Source organism: Vulpes vulpes, chromosome 7 (assembly GCF_048418805.1).
Source record: "Vulpes vulpes isolate BD-2025 chromosome 7, VulVul3, whole genome shotgun sequence".
Classification (NCBI taxonomy): domain Eukaryota; kingdom Metazoa; phylum Chordata; class Mammalia; order Carnivora; family Canidae; genus Vulpes; species Vulpes vulpes.
In genome coordinates, this window is record NC_132786.1 from 68,435,712 (window position 1) to 68,457,695 (window position 21,984).

At 38.9% G+C, this 21,984-nt stretch overlaps 1 protein-coding gene across 4 annotated transcripts in view; it reads right to left on the minus strand.

The window, feature by feature from the left end:
• The window catches only part of LRGUK (leucine rich repeats and guanylate kinase domain containing), a 109,620-nt gene that overhangs the window by 71,879 nt on the left and 15,757 nt on the right, over positions 1 to 21,984 (minus strand). For all 4 annotated transcript variants that reach the window (XM_026010862.2, XM_072764003.1, XM_072764002.1 and 1 more), the window contains 4 exons: positions 19,679 to 19,760; positions 10,037 to 10,161; positions 5,912 to 6,055; positions 326 to 406 (listed from right to left, as the gene is read on the minus strand). In XM_026010862.2, coding sequence (XP_025866647.2) covers positions 326 to 406; positions 5,912 to 6,055; positions 10,037 to 10,161; positions 19,679 to 19,760 — 432 coding nt within the window. The remainder of the gene's footprint in view (positions 1 to 325; positions 407 to 5,911; positions 6,056 to 10,036; positions 10,162 to 19,678; positions 19,761 to 21,984) is intronic.

A 21,984-nucleotide genomic window follows, 5' to 3' on the forward strand; every position in this document is an offset into this window, starting at 1 on the left:
AGAGTCTGTCTACATTGCCAGCATCGTGCATTCTAGAAGGTAAAAGGCCATTCATTGCTCCAGCGTCAGCAGCTCTGCCGTGAGGTCTTTACCACCATCCAGGATGGGGCAGAGATGAGCACACCCTCCAGGGAACCCCAGGTTCCTCTCTCACTTGTGGCTCTGCACAGCTGCTACTTTGCCTAAACCTCCTAATTGTTTCCTCAGAGATGGAGAATGAAGGTAAACACAATTTATTCACATTCCTGATGCTCCTTATCCAAAGTACTTCCTGAACAAGAATTCCAAGGATGTTCTCACCCCTCTCCCCACATAAATCTCTCACCTGAATTGGATTTCTTAGAAAATTGAGAACCCGAAGGAGAGGTAGATTTTCAATGTATTCTATTTCACCCAGCTCAGCAATCTGTTTAATCAAAGAAACAAAATATTGTCAATAAACCGTACAGCAAAAAATATAAAACACTGTAAGAGGAGTGAGGATGGATCTTCTAACTTCAACTTATTTTAGAAGTTGCTGTGTTAAATATCTAGCCTCCTAAGGAGTATTCCCAATGCAGAACAAGGGAATTGCCACATGCTCCCTCACTAAATGTGAACACACATGGCCACATTTTCTTTTTTCCTCTCTGGCTAAAGAACAGTGAGCTGTTCCTCAGCTCAGCCATCCTTATTTTAAGGCAGAAGTAACTTTGTATGCAGAATCAGAGAAACAGTACAAAAAATGCACCTGAGGACTCCCTGGTTCTCCTCCCCCCTAATCCTTCCTACCCCTGCTGCTCCCAGTCTCCCTCCCCTACCCCAACGCTGCCTCAGCTGGCCTGGCTATCTGTGGCTGGTGAAGATTTCTTACTACTAGGGTGGTGGAAGGGGAGGAGGGCGGGGGGTGGGGGGGAATGGGTGACGGACACTGAGGCGGACACTTGACGGGATGAGCACTGGGTGTTTTTCTGTATATTGGTAAATTGAACACCAATAAAAATTAATTTATAAAAAAAAAGATTTCTTACTACATGTAGCTCTACTGTTTTTTCAATAGGAGACAATTATTTTAAGGAAAGATAAAAACAAATTATACAACACATTTCTTGACACGGGTATTCGACTTAATATTTTTGTTTAGACTCCCACTTATGTCTTATACTCTTCTCTGTGTATGTTATGTTTCACAACTTTAAAAAGTGAGGGGACAAGAGGTTGCTTGGCAGCTCCTTAATTTGCCCAAGGATAGAGCTTGGGTTGCAGAATGAATTTCCCACTAAAGACAAACCGTTATACTTTAATTTCCTGTCATTAGCATAACTACAATTTTATTTCAAATGTGGATATTGGACTTTCACAAAAAAAATCAAAAATAACTTTTTCACTATATTTCTCAAGTCATTCCTGTGTGCATTGTGAAAGCACTCCAAAGGCAGTCACTGATAACTCCTGAGTTATCCAAACACAAAGTACAGCTAAATTAAACCACTCCTAGAGCTAAATCAGAAGAACATATGCACTATGTTCAAGGGATGCCATTTTCAAAGACATAATATAAAAGGTAAACTCTGAGTCACCACATCAAACCTGCATTAGTTCTATATGTTTATTAATAAGCATTAATCTACCTATAGCAATGCTGTTCTATCAGATACAGCTCTTTTAACACAATGACTAGATCCATTTGAATGGCATTTTGGTCTTCCACAAGATAAAAGGATTCTTTAAAAAAACATTACATCATCCAGGAAGATGCAAAAGTAAACTTGGTTCACACTTCTTGGTCAGAACTTTTGAACAACAGATCGATTTTCCTCTAGCACACAGCTCTTGTGCTTGGACTCGACACAAACGTGAGGAGGTGTGTTTTCCTGCAGTGAGCATGTCTTACTGAGTCCTGGAGAGATCATTGTTTCTAAATTCCTAAAACTCCCATCATTATGTGATTAGAGTCATAGTAGAGTTCCATAATAGGAACACTATGCCTTCAGGTGACATCTCTGGTAACTGACAATGGGAAGATGTTGAAATGTCGCAGACAACATGAATAGCATAATTGTGGGTGACAAAATCATGACTAAAATGTCAGCTGGGGTCATCTGGTCTTTTGAGAGTCAAATGAGAGGGATCCAACTCCCCCCCACCCTCCCAGTCCTTCCAGAGGTAGTAAGAGGTTGTTAAGGGCAGAGCAAAGCAAGTATGGGGTAGCCCCACTTCAACATCCCACGCCTGAATAATTAGCCATGTTCAGCAGATACTGGCTGTCCTGCCTGTGCCCTCCTCCTCCCCACCCCCCAAAGACCTCACTCCACAGCAGACTCACCCTCATGTCCTCTTCTCAAATGCCAAGACCCAAGGTTGTGTGCATCACAGACCATTACAGTAGTGTAGGGGTACAGCACCCCCAAATGGCTTAAAGTGAAACATGGCCAGAAAGGTTCTACTCTTTAAGATTTTATTTACTTATTCATGAAAAACAGAGAGAGAGGCAGAGACACAGGTAGAGGGAGAAACAGGCTCCTCGCAGGAAAGCCCAATGCGGGACTTGATCCTAGGACCGGATCCTGTCCTGAGCCAAAGGCAGACGCTCAACCGCTGAGCCACCCAAGAGCCCCAAAAGGTTTGATTCTTAAAAGGAACTTCAGCCGTCTGCTGTGGAGAATGTCACACTGGCACAGCTGATCCCCAGATTCCAGATGCCCCTCTTCCCAAACCTCCTCTGCCCTGTGGGTTACTCCTAACCCCTAGCAGCCTGTCTACTCCAAATCCCTGGGGAGAGCAGTTTAGCTGACTCTCATTTTGCCATTTCCTCCTAGGCTATGCTCTCCAAGCCCCAGCATCCATACCTAAAGCAGCCTGTGAAGGCTTTTTCTTTGACTAATTGATGGACTGATTGATTTGTGAAATAATGATGCTAAAAGAAGTAAAACACCCTTCTCTAAGTAACTCTCCAATGGAAGTCTTGCTTGTGAAGAAAGGACTGAGGTTATAATAGAGTTAATATTTGGAGGATAAGTTTTAAATGCTCGAAATGACATCAACTCTAACAAGGACTATAAAGAGTGCTGGGCCTCCCCCAAATCACCAGCTGATGGTCAACATTTGCAAAGGAACTTAAGAGAGATGTTGGAACAATCGTGTGAGGGTACAGACATGTGGCAGCAGCAAAAACCAAGTAAATAATACTGATGAAAGTGCTACTGATAAAATATCAAATTAATCGTAGGAGCAAACAGCTACATTATATTTCTGTTGCATAATAAATTTTCCATCCCTGACATGGTATTCTCAGGAGTACTGAAGAAATCCCTGAGGAAATCTTTGGAAGGCACAAAGAATATTTCAAAGTACTGTTGGTTACTCCCCAACCTGCCCAGTGGGAAGCCTGGGAATTATGTTATTGTTATGGACTCAGCTGTTCCCAAAGGATTCCCTACTCTGGGACACATGGCCACTTTTTCTTCAACAGAGTCTCTCTAACATTTGAAAATTATAAATCTCCTTTACTCGCTGAATGATACCCCCTACCTTCCCCCCCACCCTTAAATGTTTTCAAATGTAACTTGCAATGTCTCTTGAAATGGAAGAGAACAATATACGTATTCACAAGGTCCTTCTAGAGCAGCGCTATCCAATATGGTAGTTACTAACCGCACATGGCTACCTAACACCTGGAGTATAACTAGGAGGACCTGAAATGTACGTATATACAAGCTATACACCACAAATGTCAAAAATTTAACATGGGAAAGCGGTTATAAATCGCCTCCATCAATGATTTTAGTAGATTACATGTTGACATGATCATATTTTAGATGTATTGGGCTAAATTAATTCCGTTTCTTTTTACTTTTTTATTGTGGCTACTAGGAAATTTAAAATTGCATATGTGGCTGACATTTACAGCTTGCATTATATTTCTATCAGAAAGCACTCTTCTGGAACATTACGCTGTCTGCTTTTCTGAAGGAGGGGTCATTAGCATTTCTTTACTGTATTATCCTTCAGCGTTGAGAACACTGAGTCTAGAGGCAAACCATTCTATATTTGCATCCTGGCTGTGCTGTTTGCTAGATGCAGAACTCTGGGCATGTTACCTAACCTCTCTGTGCCCAGTTTCTTCATCTGTAAAATATGACAATAATAGGGTATACCTACATGAATATTAAATGAGATGATAGATGTGAAGTGCTTAGAACAATGCCTGTGCACAAGTACTCAACAAATATCTCTAGATGGTCTTATGACTCTAATTATTACTATTATTACCATTAAGCATTATTCCTGCCCCTGAATTCTGAGATGCATTCACTTGGGATTCAGTGTATGCATTCCATCTTTTCAACATTCCCTGGATATATATGAGAACCATTTTCAGGGAAATTTCATGAAAACAGGACAAAACAGGGATTGTACTGATGTCATAAGACATGTGGCACAGTGAACAAAAGTTAAATGAACTTTAGAAGTTGACAAAATATACAAATCCAGTAAAAATAAAGATGAATGGTTTTGTCTGTGATTAAATATCTACTTTTCCCAGACCTCAAGATGGCCTTTGATTGACGTTTAGACTAAAGGTGACACAAGTTCATTGGAGAAAGAGTCATCAGACATGACTGACAAGTAACCATCACACCTGAACAGAGACACGTCTCCACAGCATCACATCTCACTCCAGCTAAGATCATGGTCTCTTCCAGGGCCAAAGTTTGCATTTTCAAGAAGAAATAGTCAACTTCCTTATGAAGTCTCCAAAAAATGTGATAAAGTACTCAGTAAGAATAAAATTGTTTCGGGGTCCCCGGGTGGCTCAGCGGTTTAGTGCCTGCCTGCCTTTGGCCCAGGGAGTGATCCTGGAGTCCCAGGATCGAGTCCCACATCGGGCTCCCGGCACGGAGCCTGCTTCTCCCTCCTCCTGTGTCTCTGCCTCTCTCTCTCTATATATATATGTCTATCATGAATAAATAAATAAATCTTAAAAAATTTAAAAAAAGAATAAAATTGTTTCATAGACATTATTTCTTAAGTAGTCAGATATACCATGATTATGAGCACAAATGCCTCACTGAAAATAAAGTATAATTAAGAGTGAATGCCAACTTATATAATTTGTGAAACAAAGGGTATATTAATCCAGCTGTGGAAATCTGAGTCAGTCCAATTCCCAAGTCCTACAGATTAGGAACATACACTATTGTTACTGATAGAATATAGAAATTCACTCCCCATGCCTCTTCTTTTTAAATGACAGGCATGGACCAACACCAGCCTGAGGCTTTTCCCATGTCTCTAATCTCCCTGCTCTGACATTTCAAGACATTCCCAATATCACCTGTCTACAAAAAATTTTAGATGAACACATCACTTCTGAAAGTCATGTCTGCTTGGTTGCAGTTTAAACCCGTAAAAGAATTAATTAGGAATCACCAGATTTTCAAAAATTAAGAATGCTGTTTATTACAAGCAAATGAATGAAATACTCCTCCTTCAACTACTGCTTCAGGAGATCTTCTAGAATAACATTTGTAAAGTACATCAAGACTGTTATCAAAAGTTTGTCTGTGTTATTGCACCTGACTTCAGGATACAAAAAAATTTTTTTGCCCCGTAGTGCCTCTCCTCCTGGAATTGTAAGTTGAACACAATGCTAGTATCTGTTTCCACTGTGAAGTGGACATTGTTACAGAGAACACACCAGAGCCTTTCTCACTGTTAACCAAATAATGCGTGAATATATGATCTGTGTTGAAATCCCTGTAGTTTTACCTGTCGATACTGTCTGTCCTGTTGGAGAATACATTCTGGATGTTTAAAAAGAAATAGAATAACATTTCTAAGCCAGTATTACAAGTGACAGCCCTTGAGAACCAATAATGGGTCCTCTCATGTAGACACTGAAACCAGGACAGATAAAGTGAGATATTACCTTATTATCCTCCAGGTTGATCACTTCCAGGAAGTCATGGTTCTCTAAGCCCTGGAGGCTACTGATCTGATTATGGGACAGATCCACGATCTGCAGGGCTTTTAGATCCTCCAAACCTGTGATCTTCTCAATCTGGTTATTGCTCTAAAATAGGTAAAATACATCATGTCTTAAAAGCTTCTAGTAGGAAAAAGCGTAAGGCCAAGCTTTCATTCTGGATGCTGCCCAAATCTCCTAAAATCAGCAAGCCATTCTTGTGTCCCTGCTCCTACTCATTTCCACACTTAACCTCTGTAAACACTTACACATACACCACAGAAAGAAATCACAGTTTTAATGCTGGAAGATTCAGAATATTTTCATAGAAGTTAATGCAAGACAAATGTTCAAATAAGTAGGACAGACAAAAGCTAGGTAATGTAAGCTTTTAACATTGTTTACCTAAAGCCTGATGATGGCATAACTCCATGTTTATCTTTAGAAACAAAATTTAATGCAACTCTTTCATCACCATCATGTTAAACCACTGGAATAGTATGATTCCCACATACCCTTGGTTTTCAGAAATATTCTGAACATAATCACTTCGTATCCTGAGGGCTGTGGTAGTCCAATTCATGGCTTGAGCTATTCATGTTCTTGTGCAGGTCCCTCTTCTGGAACCTAGGACAGACCTACAACTTGCCTTAAACAAAAGAATATGGCAGAAACGTGCCAGTTCCAAGTCTAAGAATTTAGAAGGCCTGGCAGCTTCTCCTCTTATGTCCTGGAGCCCAGAGCTACCATGTAAGGACTCTAGCTACTCTGTTGGGAGAGGATTTGTGAGAGGTCACGTGGAGAAGAAGAGGTCACATGGAGAGGGGCCCTGACACTAGAAAGAGTGGAAAAATCCAGCCATTCAGCCTCCCCACTGAGTGCAGCCCCCAGCCAATCTGTGAACCAAATGAGGCAAGAGCAGCAGAAGAACCATCCTGCTGAACCCAGCCCAGACTGCAGAACTGCTACCTAATAAAATGGTTAGCAAGTAAACTTTCTCCACGCCTCTACGCTTTGGGTGGCTTGTCATTCGACCATAGGTAACTAAACCAGGTTCCTCAATAATTCACACATAAGCATCTTCTCAGACAAGAAGCATAAAGCAAAGATCCAGAGATCCTCTTTCCCAACCCCCATGGACTCAAAACAAGAAATTATAGTGGCAACAATGTTCTGCATTTTCTTGGGCATCTTCCAACATACAATTCCTTAGATTCCTTAGCCTTGAAGTGTAAGAACATGCCACAGTAAAATTATACCTTTAGTTTAAGTTGGGAATCATAAATACAATTTTGAGGTTTTAATTAATGACATAAAATGCCCATCTTTAAACTTTTAATACTTTTAATAAGCCCATAACTGAAAAATTAAATTACAATCTACAATATTTTTCCTGATATATGTTTCCTGGTACATTTTAATAGCAAGAGCTCATTTTCATCCTATCTTTCATAAGATTTCACTTCAATAATGAGCAAGATTTGTAGTCATTAGTTTAATTCTGTAGCACTTTAAAATATATTAATAGAATGTTGATAATCTACAAAGCTGGGTGATAATACATGGAGACTCATTAAACTATTCCCTTTTAAAAAATATATGTTTGAACAATTCCATAATCAGAAGGGAAAAATACTCATAACCCCCATTTGCCTAAGTTAAGTCAAATTTCCTACTATTCAGAGCTCAAAAAAGTTCTAGAAAGTGCAACAGAAAAGAAAAAACTACACTAAAGTTAACATAATATCCATACTAATTTAACTTATTGAAATAAGATCTCAATATCCTATTTAAAATATGCCCACATATAAAATTTATATACAATACAGTTCTTCCCAAAGGACTTTGAAGTGCTAGAACTGTGGAAGGTAGACTATAATAAATCTTTACAGTGTCTCTGATGGCTTTCAAAGTGGTAGATGCATAAGAGTAGAGTGAGGCATAGAAACATTTAATTAGCTAGCCTACGGTCATAAAGGAAAGCAGAATGGGGAAATATTCCAAATCGCAGAATTTGAGTTGAAAGTCATCTAGTCAAACCCTTTATCCAATGCTAAAAAAAGGATATATTACCCCTCAAAGTGGACATCCAGCTTCAGCATGAAGAATTCTTTTTGCTTCTTTCTCTTTTTTGTAAAATCGTGATTAGCAGGGAAAAGGGGGCCTTTAGAGAGAAGCTACTCTCTTAAACATGTGAAACGGGAAATACTCATCTCCCCAGTATGGGAAGGGAGAAATAAATGGATATTACTAAAACAAAATGAATTGTAAAGGGTGGAATGCATTGTCCTTACTTGCTCAAAGAAGTGGTTGAGAGAACAGCTCATGAATGAGCCACATCCTCCCCCTCACATTTATTGTAAAAGCTGATGGTAGAGAATTAACTGATTTGTAGAACGAATTGTTTTTTTCTCTAAAACAAAAAATGTGAAATGAACTATTTGCAGTAGCAAAGCAGTTGGTTTTCTAATTCCACAAATTCAAACATAAAAGCATTAACTCTTGAAACAAATGTGTATCTTTTTACCTTATATGTTTCATTAACATTTGAAAAAGAAACTCTTACTATTATCAAAAATTTTAAGGGAAATGAATGATGGCATGGTCTGATATTTTCTGATTCATCGTGGGTGATGGGGCAGGGACTGGGAACAATCCCCCTAATCTATTTGTAGAAAAAAAGTCTTTTATGCTTGTTATAAAAGCCGCCTGAGATGGAACTGCCTATATGGATAATTTGTTTAGTTATTGAAACAAACTCTTAGTATAAAAGTGCAATGTGTTCCTCTTAATCATGAGTTCAATTTTTCTCCCTACTAAGCACACCCCCATATCTCTTCCCACATACCATGCTCCACTTAAAGTTAATGGGAATGCCAATACAAAGAGAGATGTAAAGAGAAGGGTAAGGTCCTAACGAGGTATAAACTGAGTAGTACATACTGCCGATACTCCTTTAAATGACTGTAATTTTTAAAATATGACTTTTATACTTTTCAAATTTGCCAACCAACTTATCAAATTCATTTTCTTTTATGCCTTGTTAACCTGCCTCGGTGGGCAGAAAACATGAAACCTCAGGAAAACTATTAGACCTTTCCACACCTCCGGTCTGTCCTCAGTACTGGAAATAGTACTCTGCCCTCACCTAACTCGCTGTAAGGGCTGAAGTCTCTTGAAAAGGCACATCAAGTTCCAAGCTCAAGGAAAGAGAAATTAATACTAGCCAACCTTCAGCTATCTGCCGTTACATAAGGTGGGAAGAGTATATTGTAAATGTCCTAAATCTGCAGATAACCCAATGTGTCATTTCAAATTGCAGTTCAACACTCTCCTATGGGATAGTTCACATAAGAAATTAATAAACTACCAGCCTCATGGCTTGAAATCCTCCCTGCCCACCTTGTGACAGATATAAGAAATAGCAAAGTCATCCACGGGTAAGATGTAGGAGAGAAGAAGAAAAGAAGAAGAATCCTGAATAATCTACAAACTGTATTATCAGCTCCCAAATCAGTGAGTTATACTGTTATTTCAAAAGCACTGTATATATCTTTGGAACTATTATAATTCTGCCGATTTTTAAATAAATTACCTGCATTTTTATTCATAGTCACAGAGCACATCATACAGCTTAAGAAGAGTCCTCTCTCTATGGGAAAAATTTTAATAATTTCAAGTTTCTGATTGGAATTGTTCCTTTATTCTCAGCATCAATTCTGATTTTCTAGAATGGGAAACTAGCATATATGAATATAAAAGGGCTGTGAAAATTCAGTGCCCAGAGAACATCTTGTGGTTCGAGAATAAAGAGTTAACAGCAATAAATATTATCTTTTAAAAAATTGAATTTAGACGCCAAATTAGAAAATCATTTATTACTGCATGAAATATATTGATCCAACACACACACACACACACACACACACACACACACACACACAGCTTGAGAGCAAACAAAATGTGAGACCATAACTTTCATGAAGGAATCAGCACTCTTCATGAACTTGAAAAAAAATCCTAATTACCATTTACTTGCTAAACATTAACTAGTAGTTTCTATCAAAAATAACTTTTGGTTAGACTCACCAGACAAAGAATTTTGATGGGTAGTATGCCTAAGCCGTTAATCGTCGTGATCTTGTTCTTGGCCAGACTCAGGTGTGTCAGGCCACTACACAATTCTAGCCCACTGATCTCCTCTATTTCATTGTCTGTGCACCAGGACTATGTTTAAGGAAAATGTCATTAGAAACATTTTGAAGAAAAAAAAATCAGTATCAGACAATTAGAAAAATCAGACAACAGCATTAATAAAGCAGTAATACATGCCCAACACAGGATGAACACTAGATCTTGAAATGCAATTTTTCGTTATAGAAGTTAATACTGGCACTGCTTAATATTTTTTTTTTAAAGACACAGCTTTTGAGTATGCTCAGTGTCATTTGCATTGATATGTGACTCATTTAATCAGTGAGGAAAAACATTTCAGGGTGCCTCGAAGCTGCCTCCTTGGCAGTATTTTTCCTTGGTTCCTTAACGATCTCCATGAGAAACTCATACATTTTCCCACAAGCAGGACTTCTGAATACAGGGTCACTGTGCAGGAAATGGCACCAAATTTTATCATTGTCATAACCAGGGGGACAGCTTGGGAGATGTCATCTGTGGCGAATGGGTGGTAAAGAACCAATACCCTGATAGAGGGAGGAATGGCCTTTTCTGTCTATATTGGCTTCTCTTCTCCCTTTAAAATAAATGAGGCCTAAACTCTGTCTTCATTTTCTTGTGCTGAATTTCTAGTCATTTTAAATTTTAACTTCTGTGTTCCAACTTTATAGTCACCTAAAATTGCAGTTCCCAACTTAACCAATTCCATTCCCCTCTCTCTGGTCTCCATTTCTTTGGCAAACTTCGGGGTTTAATATCATTTGCCCACCACAGTGCAGTTTCCCCTCCCAAGTAGATGAAGACACCACAGTTCTCTCGGCCACTTGTAATCTTCAGGGCACCCAATCAATCAGCAAGGTTGACTTTTTTTTTGGGGGGGGGGGGGTTCTAAAACACTAATCATTCCCTTCCTTTCAGTTCACTCTGCTGCCAATTTAATTCAGCTTTAGTATCAATGGGTACCTCTAACATCCATTTCTTCCTGCCTCAAATCATCTAACACACTGTAGTCAGGTTAATTTTTTCAAAATATTGATGGGACATGTTTCAATCAAAAAATTCTCACAGGACGAATTCCAAATTCTTCACTGACTTGAAGCAAAGCCTGTTTCTCTAGTTTCATCTCCATTATAACCCAGTGAGAATTCCCCAATTCCTCCAGGTCAGTCTTCTCAGCAGTTCTGGAATGTACCCACAACTTGCTTACTTAGCAGTGCATCATTTTTTCCTATTGTTTTCCTACCTTTCCTAAACCCTGCTCATTCTCCAGGACTTAATTTCAAATTCCACTTCTTTAACGTACATTAAACCAACTTAAGTATTCTTTTTGAAAGATAACCTCATACTTTTATTTCTGTTGCTCTTCATCATGTAAGGATGTACAAATGATAGGCTGGGAGAACATATTTGCAACATACATGGTAGATGAAGGATTATTATCTAGAACACATAAAAAACAATTATCTAATTGAGAGAAAAGATAAAGGCAGAACTATCCAATAGAAAATGAGAAAAAAAATACATGGAGAAAATTCTCCAAAGAGCAAATCCAAGTGGTTAATGAACATACAAAAGGACTCTGCTTCACCTATAATCAGGAGAATGCAAATCAAGATGCCACTCTTCATCTAACAGTTTAACATTGTGAAGGTTCTGAAGAAGAAATTGTTTCATATTACTGAGGCTTCATTATGTTGGAGCCACTTTGGAAGCAACTTGACAGTGCTGTGATTGTGAATTTGTCACAGCAACTTCAATTTTTTTTTAAAGATTTTTTATTTATTTATTCATGAGAGACACACAAAGAGAGAGAGAGGCAAAAACACAGGCAGAGGAAGAAGCAGGCTCCATGCAGGGAGCCCCACGGTGGAACTCAATCCCAGGTCTCCAGGATCACGCCCTGGGCTGAAGGCGGCGCTAAACCGCTGAGCCACCCGGGCTGCCCAGCAACTTCAATTCTTGATTCCACTCTGGACTGACCATTTCTTCCTCGAAGCCTTTTCTGGTCAACTTCCAACCCCCTACCTATCTCCTTTCATTAATCATAGAACCAAAGAACTTTTTTAAAGGGAAAGGAAAGATCATCATGTATCACAAAAAACATGTATTATGCCTCGTAATTCTTTGTAGTTCTCCTAACTCTACTAATTACTCATTATGTGACTTCACTTCTCTCTGCTCAGATTTCTCATCAGTAAAGAAGTGAGAATAACAACAAGCTGCCATGAAAACCAAAGTTTGATTATAGAAAAAAAAATCATCAGAATGAAGTTCACAAACCATAAAGTACCTCACAATTATAAGGCAAGTATCATTATAAGCACATTATAAGCACATGAGGGCAAGGAATCACATCTTCCACTTGTTGGCCAACAGCACAAAAATGGAAGATCAAAGGCCAGCATCTATTCTGAAAAGATGTAGGCCAGAGAAAGAGGTAAATTAGGAAACTAGAAGCAATGAGGGGGAAATATTGCCGAATGAAACAGAAATTCCTAATTTTTCTTCACTGGTTCCAGATTTGATCCTCAGGCTGAAGTATAGTTTCATTTGTCATCAAATATGCACTTTCAAATCTACTTTCATAAAGCTTTCTACCAGAATAGCTCTATAAAGAAACATCTATGCTCACAGACACCATCCTCTTTCTGCTTCTGTTTCCTTTGGCCTGTTTAAATAATCATTCTAGGATGAGAATGAAGACCAGATCCTTGCAGATACGGATTGTAACAAAGGATGCGAAATGTGGGAAACAGAGATTAAACTCTCACACCACTACATATGAAATAAAACGTCCTTAGAGTAGTGATCTTTGGCAAGAAAAATTAGGCAAGGAAAACTTCAAATGGCTATCTGTCTCAATTTAGCAGAGGAAGCAATAGTCTTTAGGTCCTATGTCAGGGCACTAGTGTCTGGTAGTTCTGCTCCAAGCAAAATGAAGATACTCTACCAACTGAAATGAAGATACTCTACGGGGAAGAGTAAAATAAGTGCCTGTGAGGAGCAGAGTCAGGAAGCATTCCCATGGGAAGGAGGTAAGGGTCAGAAAATAAGATAGGAATCCTGAAACTATCAAGAAATAGAGGGAATTGAAAAGGAAAGTTTGTTTATTGTGTATACCATAATTTTTCAAGATATCAGAGGCTAACCCCAGTTCTCTTAGTACATCCAGCTTATTCATTAGCTTTGACTAATACAGCAAGTCCTGTTTTATGAAATTAGCACTGCAAGGGCCCAAAGAAGGAAGAACACAGATTCCTCACTGCAGTGGTAGTCCTGGCTTTTGCAGCTACCTCTGCTGTCACTCACAGCACTGGGGCAAAAGCCTGAGGAACTGACTGTGCACCTGTTGCGAAATAAGTTCATTTCAGAAAAATTGTCTATTTTCCAACTCTTCACTCCCCTTTAAATTTCAAGGAATTTCAACCGCTATTAATTAATCAGGTTCTTGAATGAAGAGTACTTTTCACAGTGGCCGAAATGTTTGTCCCTCTCCCCTGGCCAACCTCCATTCACCCCCAGACACATCATCTGTGACCACCAGCAGTGATGATGGTCAATATGCAAGACTGGTCCATACAGAGCCCTGAGTTCGCAGCCCACTTTCAGTTATACCTTTGACTCCCTAATCCCTCATTTTCTTATTTCAAGAACCTGCACAATATGTTACTTGTCCTTCCTCTGAACATTCTTCTTTTGTATTCTTTCATATAGGTCTGGGGACATTCCAGTAAGAACAACTAGAATCCGATAAGTCACCAAGCCATTTCAGTGAATTAGTGCATTACTGGGTTAACCCTCTTAGGTATGTTTTGATTTTCAACGGCCACTAATCAGAAGAAAGAGACTCAAAGAACTCAAAATCATCATACTGCATTCCAGTTCTAAAGTCTTTCATTTCTGTGAATAAATCTTTTAGAGTGGGATTTTAGATGCTCAGAAACTGAGTGAAGGAACCCAGAGGCACATAAGCATAACTTTACAGTGAGGGAAAAGCCCCACAACATATTTTTACATTTTGGTGATGCTGTCAGCTGTTTGCAGAGCTTGACATGAATTATTCACTAGTTCAGTATTCGCTCTTATTCATTTGTCTACAAACATAAAGTATGGTTTGGGTGTATAGAAAAACAGTTACTGAGAAATACACAGGAAATCCATCACCATTTTCTTAGTAGAGAGAACCCCAATGATAGCTTTAATCAAAACCAATCCTGAAAGATCTGTATCACCTTACCAGTGAAAAATGTTCTTCACTATAGTAGTGAATCTCCGAGAAATGAAACACACATATGCTTTAAATGGCTAGGTGATAAAAGGAGTGAATTGCAGCACGGGGAGAACAATGGAATTTAGAGGACTAATCTCAGTTCAACCACTGACCAAATTATCTTGGACAAGTCACTGAGCCTCGCTGAGTCTTACGCTCCTCCTTCCATAAAAGAATAGTTATTAGTAGTCGACAATCTCTAAAGTCCAATCTGGATTTTAAAAGCCTCTGAATCACTTTTTAAAAACCCCATGATTTTATAATCATGAAACAAGTTCCAATGAGCAATCTGTCACTATTTATAGGTAAACAATACACAGCATCCCTTCTTAAGAAATACATTTACTTATCCTTGACAAAGTTCACCAGCTTGCGATTTAGGATGATTATCAATTAATCATCAGTTATCCACATATGGAATGACAAAATAGCGTAAGATAAACCAAAAAGTTGGTTATCTTACAGTAACCAATCCACGTCAAGGCACTGATATAATCTATAATCACAATGTCAAGCATTTTCAGGTGGATTGACTTATTTTTATTTTAAATAAGTGCCTTTTGATACTAATAATTACCACTTTATTTAACTATATTTTAAATAAAAGTGCACTTGTTCCCCTCAAATAGAAAAGACATGTTACACCCACTAAAAGAGCTTGAACAAATATAAAAAGCATAAAAAAGGTAACAACCAAACTCCTAAAAAGGCCACACAAAACGACATCAGATCAGGAAAGCATGTCCTGCAAGGTACAACATGGCAGACTGGCCAGCATAAAACAGAATCTTCAGGTACACACCTCACACCAGCAATATCATCATCACCTGGGAACTTGTTAAAAATGCGAACTCTCAGGTACCTCCCCAGACTTACTCCACCAGAAGTTCTGAGGGTGGAAGCTGCCAAGAGGGGTTTTAACAAAGCCTTCCAGGGGATTCTGACACAGCTCGAGTCTGAAGCTTGGTAAAGAACTGTTTTTAAAGAAATCAATAATTTTCAGATTTAGAACGTTTTCAATGAATGCAGGGACAGCATTTGCCCATACGTGGCCTGCTTGTATTTTTTTTTTTTTTAATCTAATGAACACTCTTGAAATGACCCCCGCCTCCAGCCCAAGCAGAACATGAGCAGTAACTTACATCTACCTCTGCACGTCTCTCCTGTGCATCCCAATGCCTCTCTCTGGGAGATCACCACTATGCTGAATTGTCTTCTACTTCTACCCTTTTCCCTTTGGCTTTATAACAAAATTACATTTAATTTTATGAAGATGCATCCCTACTGCTGCATGGAGAGATCTTTCATCCATTTTCACCACTTATGCTATTATAACATAATTTGTGCTTTCTCTTATCAATGAGCACATGGACTATTTCAATATTTTTACTACAACAAGCAGTGTTCCTATGAGCATTCTTATACAAGCCTCCAGATACATGTATGCTAAACTTCCCATATGAAGGAATGAAAGTGCTAGGGCCACAGGAAATTTGGATGTTCAACCTTGCAAGAGTATAAAGTTGCTCTCCAAAGTGGTTGAATTGATTTCATGCCCAAAGGAAGAAAAAAGGAGATCCTCTTGACCTACATATTCTTCAACACTTGGCATTTTTAGATTTCTTGTATTTTATCAATCGGATAGATATAATATAGTATCTCATGTGGTCTTGGGTGTTTCTCAGAATACAAATGAGGCTGACATCTAGTCATACGTACATTAGCCTTATCAGACTCATTTTCTATAAAACTCTTTTTATACATCTTCTCCCATCTTCCTGAGAACATGGGATATACTTCTCTTTAGTGAGGTCTTTAATGCTCTTTGATAAAGTTTTATTAGATTTCTCTCATAGGCCTTATTCATGATTAATAAGATTTTTTATTGCTCTTATAAATGGGGTCTCTGTTTTAAGTGGTGCTAATTGCTTATGATGTAGAAAAACGCAATAGATTTGTTTATTGAAGTCATATCCAACTACTTTGTTAAACTCTCAAAACTATTTCTAGTAGTTTATTGCAACTTATTTTTGATATTCTCTATGGACAATCATATTGTTTGCAAAAAATGACTTTTGTCGGGGGATCTCTGGGTGGCTCAGCGGTTTGGCGCCTGCCTTCGGCCCAGGGCGTGATCTTGGAGTCCCGGGATCGAGTCCCGCTTCAGGCTCCCTGTGTGGAGCCTGCTTCTCCCTCTGCCTCTTTGCCTCTCATGAATAAATAAATAAAATATTTTTTAAATGACTTTTATCTTCTCTTTCCATCTTCATTCTTTCAATTTTTTTTCTCTTGCTTTATAGTGCTAAAACTTCCAAAACAATGATGGATACAAGAGGCAATTGTAGAGATCTCGATCATGTTCCCAATTTTAAAGAATGCTTAGAGCATGTCCCCAGTTAGGATAAAGTCTGCTTCAAATATTTTTATAGACATTATCAAGTTGCAGAAATCCCCTATTTACTAGCTTATTAACTTTATTATAAATTATATTTTATTTTTATCTATTGAGTTTCTAGACCTACAGCTCATATATTTCCCTTAATCTGTTAACATAATGACTTGGATTGGCTCCCTAATATTAAACTATCCTTACATTCATGAGGTAGGCAAACTTGGTCATGGGGTATTTTTTTTAAAACACTCTCAGATTCCATTTGCCAATATTTGTTTAGGATTTTTATACCTAGATCACGAGTGAAAGGAGTGTTATTGTCTCTTATTGTTCCTTGTCTGCTTTTCGATAGCAATGTAATCTCATTAGAATGGATAGTGAATATGCCTTCTACTCCTAATCTTTGAAAGAATTTGTTCATTACTGGAAGATCTGTTCTTAACAGCTTGGATATGGTGGGGTTTTTTTAATATGAGGATTTTAATTTAATTAACTTTAATTTATATGAACTGTTTTTATAATTACAGGACTACTCAGGGTTTCAATTTCCAAGTTAGCATTTTGGTGTATATTTATCTAGGAATTTATCCATTTCATCTAAGTTTTCAAATGTACTGGCATAAAAAAAGTTGTTTAAAAATTCTATTACAAAGCTTTGCAGTCTTTTCAAAAATCTAATCTAATAACATAACTATACACAATATGTATGACACGCTTGAACAGAACAAAAGAAGCATATTCAGTACTGTTTAAAAACCAGCCTACTATCTTCTCAAAATGGTAAGCTAAGAAGTTTATTTCATTAATAGTTTATGAAGGGTAGCTTGTTTGGGCAACTTTCATTTGCATTTTAAAAAACACGGGCGAGGAACAATGCCATGTTACATTTTAATTATGTGTCAATTTTCCCAATTTCAATTGGTTCTGATGTAATAATCATAGCTTTTTATACTTTGGAGATAATATTGAGTTGCTACACCTAAAGTCAGGTTAAAAAAAAAAAAAAAACAACTACCACCACCACCTAATTCCTTTCTTCATGATATCTGACATTTACAGAGTCATAACAGATCTTTACATGGGAAAATAAATTCACATAGAAATGAAGTCTTCCATAAAGAAATGCTCTAAACTGCACCCTCTGTTTTGAGTCCAAAATACTGTTGAGTGGTTGTCTCTGGCAGTTCCATGCCGCATATACAAGAGTAGTTTTCAGGACCCCTGGGTGGCTCAAGTGGTTCAGCATCTGCCTTCAGCTCGGGTCATGATCCCAGGGTCCTAGGATCGAATCCTGCATCAGGCTCCACACAGGGAGCCTGCTTTTCCCTCTGCTTCTGCCTCTATCTCTGCTTCTGTGTCTCTCATGAATAAATAAAATCTTAAAGAAAAAAAAAGTTTTCTGGAAGACAGAGCCTAGACTGCCACATGACTGCCTTCCTTCAGGGTACACTCTGAAGATTAGATAGAGCTCTGGACACTCTCTCCCTTCTGGCTAGTAGTTTTGGGGGCAGCTGACTTCTTGGCCAGTGCCTCTCAAGCTTTAACCTGTACTCCTCTTTCATCACCTGGGGTCTTGTTAGAAATGCAGGTTTCCATTTCAAAGGTCTGAGGTAGTGTCCCAGAGCCCGCGTTTCTAAGAAGTTCCAGGCAATGTCGATATCGATACCATTAATCTTCCTTGAGCAGGGTTCTTCCCTGTGGCCTGAGTGGATTTCTGAGCCAGGTGGCTTCTGGGCGGTCAGCCTCTACCCCCTTGCAAATTCAGTATGTAGGACTGTCAAGCATAAGTGAAAGTTCAGTGGACAAGTGCTGCTAATGAGAACTACTTTCAGTTTGCAGTCGAAACACGTTCATTTTGACCATTTTCTCATTAGCCTACATTTAGGAGAACTTGCTCGCTTCAAGGGCACCCTCTAAATGTGCACTAACTGTAAATTTTCACACACGGGTCCTAAAGAGCGTGGCACTAAGTTCTAAGTTTTCCATCATACGTGAAAAAAGTTTTTTTTCCAATAAAATAGGTCTTCAAGAAAATATACCTTCTGTTCTCCCCATATCTCAGCCTCATTACAAATGCAGTGTTCTAACTGCTGCCCCGTCCCTGGAGTGAGGCACCCAAGAGCAATCAATGCATTCCCCACTATGCCCTGAAAAAAAAAAAAAAAATCCTCAGGTGTGTAAAAAGATACTGAGAAAGAGAAGACGCTGCTCCCTCATCACCCAGAAAACATCAGTCTCTGGTGTAAAGAGAGTCAAGCTCATTAAAGTCACAGATCCCCGATTAACCCTTTCAGCTCTCGAAGCTGGAGTGTGCCTACTTCAAAGTAGAAGCTCTGTTTGCATGGGAGCCTGACTCATGCAATGGATATGTTCCTAAAGATGGTTGTTCATAAGTTGTTGGTTTTGCTTTTTTAAAAAAACAATGAAAGTATATCTTAAAGACACCAGAGAAACTTGCTCTTTAAAGCAAACTTACTGTAAGTTCTTTTGTAAAATTAAAAAAAAAATTACTTCTCTTCCTTTTGGTCATATCTGGATTTCCAGATACTGAATTTATATAAAATAGAACACAAGTTTACATAAATTTGAAGAAAACCGTCAATTAACACAGAACGTATCTGGTTCCGGAGTTAAAAATAAGCCTATATTCATCAGAAGAATGACTGTCTAATGTAGCTTTTCAGGTGTAAGATACTCTTGGCAAGCTCTGACGTACAATCTTACTCCTTGATAAATAAAATATCTTTCTTCATTTTGTGAATAGCAGTTCTTAATCATTCAAATGAGTCACATATCTCCAGTAAATTGCTTATCTGGTACCACTCCATATCATCCAAGCACACATTTATTAATGGGCCTATTATCCAAATTTCCCCTTTAATCATTCAAAGGATACTGTCCAAAATTAGTTTAGTGAGAGCCTGGTATGCCGACAAATCACGCATTTCAGAAATTTGATTGTAGGAAAAATCCACCTTCTGTTGAGAAAAAGGGAACAAGATGTCAAAGTTTATTTTTTGTTCACTTAACGACAGTAATTCATCGCACAAGGAGGTCTTTCTGGATGTGCGGTTAGAATTCATGACTGAAAATATGCCAAGGCTAACACAGCTACCATATCTGTTCGTTTTCTGCCTGGACCCTTGTGTGTTCAGTCTGAGGGGTACCAGGGAGGAGACTCCTGCCCTGCAGCTGCTGCGAACATCCCTACCACCTAGGCTTTCCGTGCTGCCCCTCTCTCCATTTCCAGCAACCACTCCAGACCTTCTTCACCTTCCTTCAGGATTTACCTCAATTCGGCTCTTACCACCACTTCTTTCATTTCCTCTCCTGCCCGGTAAGTGCATTCACCTAGTTTACGCGCCCGGTCTTTTCTCTGCCTTTTCTACTCTCTCTCAATATATTCTCCTGTGTCACCTTCCGAGTGCCAGAAAAATCTTTCTTATTCATCCCTCAGGCTACATCTCAACCACTTAACACCCTTTCTCAAGATGGGCTATATTAGGAAAGCATTTTCAGCAACATCAGTTGTTCCCATTCAAAAATAGGAGACGAAAGAAAACGTGAAATAACTTTGTTTAAATATTCACCCATGAGCAAAAGATGAACAAAAAGGATTTTTAAAAAACTTTTTTAAAAACTGCATTGATAACTCACCTAGGCACATGTAATAGTTTTTTGGAAAACTATCAAATAATTATCTAATGAGCACTAGTCTAATTTTCTTGTGCCCTTTAAAAGAGTGATTTCACTCCCAGAAATGTACTGAGAATATTTTATCAATGTATTACATACTAAAAACTCTAAATACCGAATACTAAAAAACATGTTGGAAACTCAAGTGGCAAGAGAAGAAAACGGATTAAGGCGGTCACAATACAGCAACAGGACCACAATATCAGTAAAACACATGTGTGTGAACCCCATGAAGAAATAGTCAAGTGCAAACAAAATATCACGAGTATAAAAGGACCAAACAGTTGGAATACAAAATTTGATGCAGTATATAAACTGCAGCTGTGTCAAATGCAGACCACAGCTGAAACAAGACGTCAGCTTAGCATGATGGAATAAAGTATTATATTTGCTCTTGTCTTCTACGTGATAATGATGGACTAGCAGTAAACATAATGATCTAGGTGTAACTATAATTGACACTTTTTCATCAACACTTCTCATGCTTGCACCTCTCGTGTCTGCTCCTGTCCAACTGTACCCTCCCCTGGGCACCTGTGATACCAGCTTTGTTGAGAGGCCCCAAAGTGTTCTGACCGAGCTCTGACTCCCCCCGAGGTTTCCACTGGACCTGAAGTCTTGCAGGAAGTCCCATCCATCAAATGAACCTGCTGAACCTGCTGTACCTATTAAGAGCAAGAGTATTCTGGGAAATAGAATGTGTGAGAACAAGCCCCTGTGCTTTAGGAAATGTACATCTTCTGTGGCTGGTGGTACCAAGCTCAAAGAGGAGTGACTAGGAAGCAGAGCTTTTCAAGAGGGTGGGATGCCTGGTTTACTGGGAAGAGACACAGGCTCTGGGTGGCCGACTTTGGGTTCTCAGCCCTGCTCTTAGCAAAGATGAAATACGTTATTTGCCCTTTCTGTACCCTGGAGTCGTCATGTGTGAAATGAGACCATCCCAGCTGCCTCCCAACTTTAATGGGAGGATGAAATAAGACAACACACTGAATACACAGGTAGCCTGGGTCACCACTCCCAGGCTCACGCAGAGCTCACACAAGCTTGGAACACATCAGCAGGGTGGTCTGGCACTTTGCAGGGACTTCTCTACAGTCCCCGATATATTTGCTCTTAACTTGCTGGCAGCTCAGAACCTTAAAGACAGGGCACCTGGTAAGTTTTTGTGCATTGGGGAAGTCTTCTTGGAGGAGCAGGACGGGAGGGTGAATGGAAGAAATTCCAAGGAAGTTTTTCCCAGGGAAGGGGTCACACAGTTGCCAGAACTCATTTCCCTGGGGCTCAGAACAAAGCAGAAGGGGATGGCAACTTGGGGAGAAATGAAACAGCTATGCAAATACAATTCCTGATAACCTGGAGACCAGGTGGCCCCACACACAGTACAAATAGGCACCTCATGTGGCTTATTTGGACAAAGTAATGTCACCTTGGCAATAAGTATAATTTCAAAGAGGGGAAAAGAAAGCACTACTGATAAAAATGGGGTGAACAGAAGAAAAATGAAGA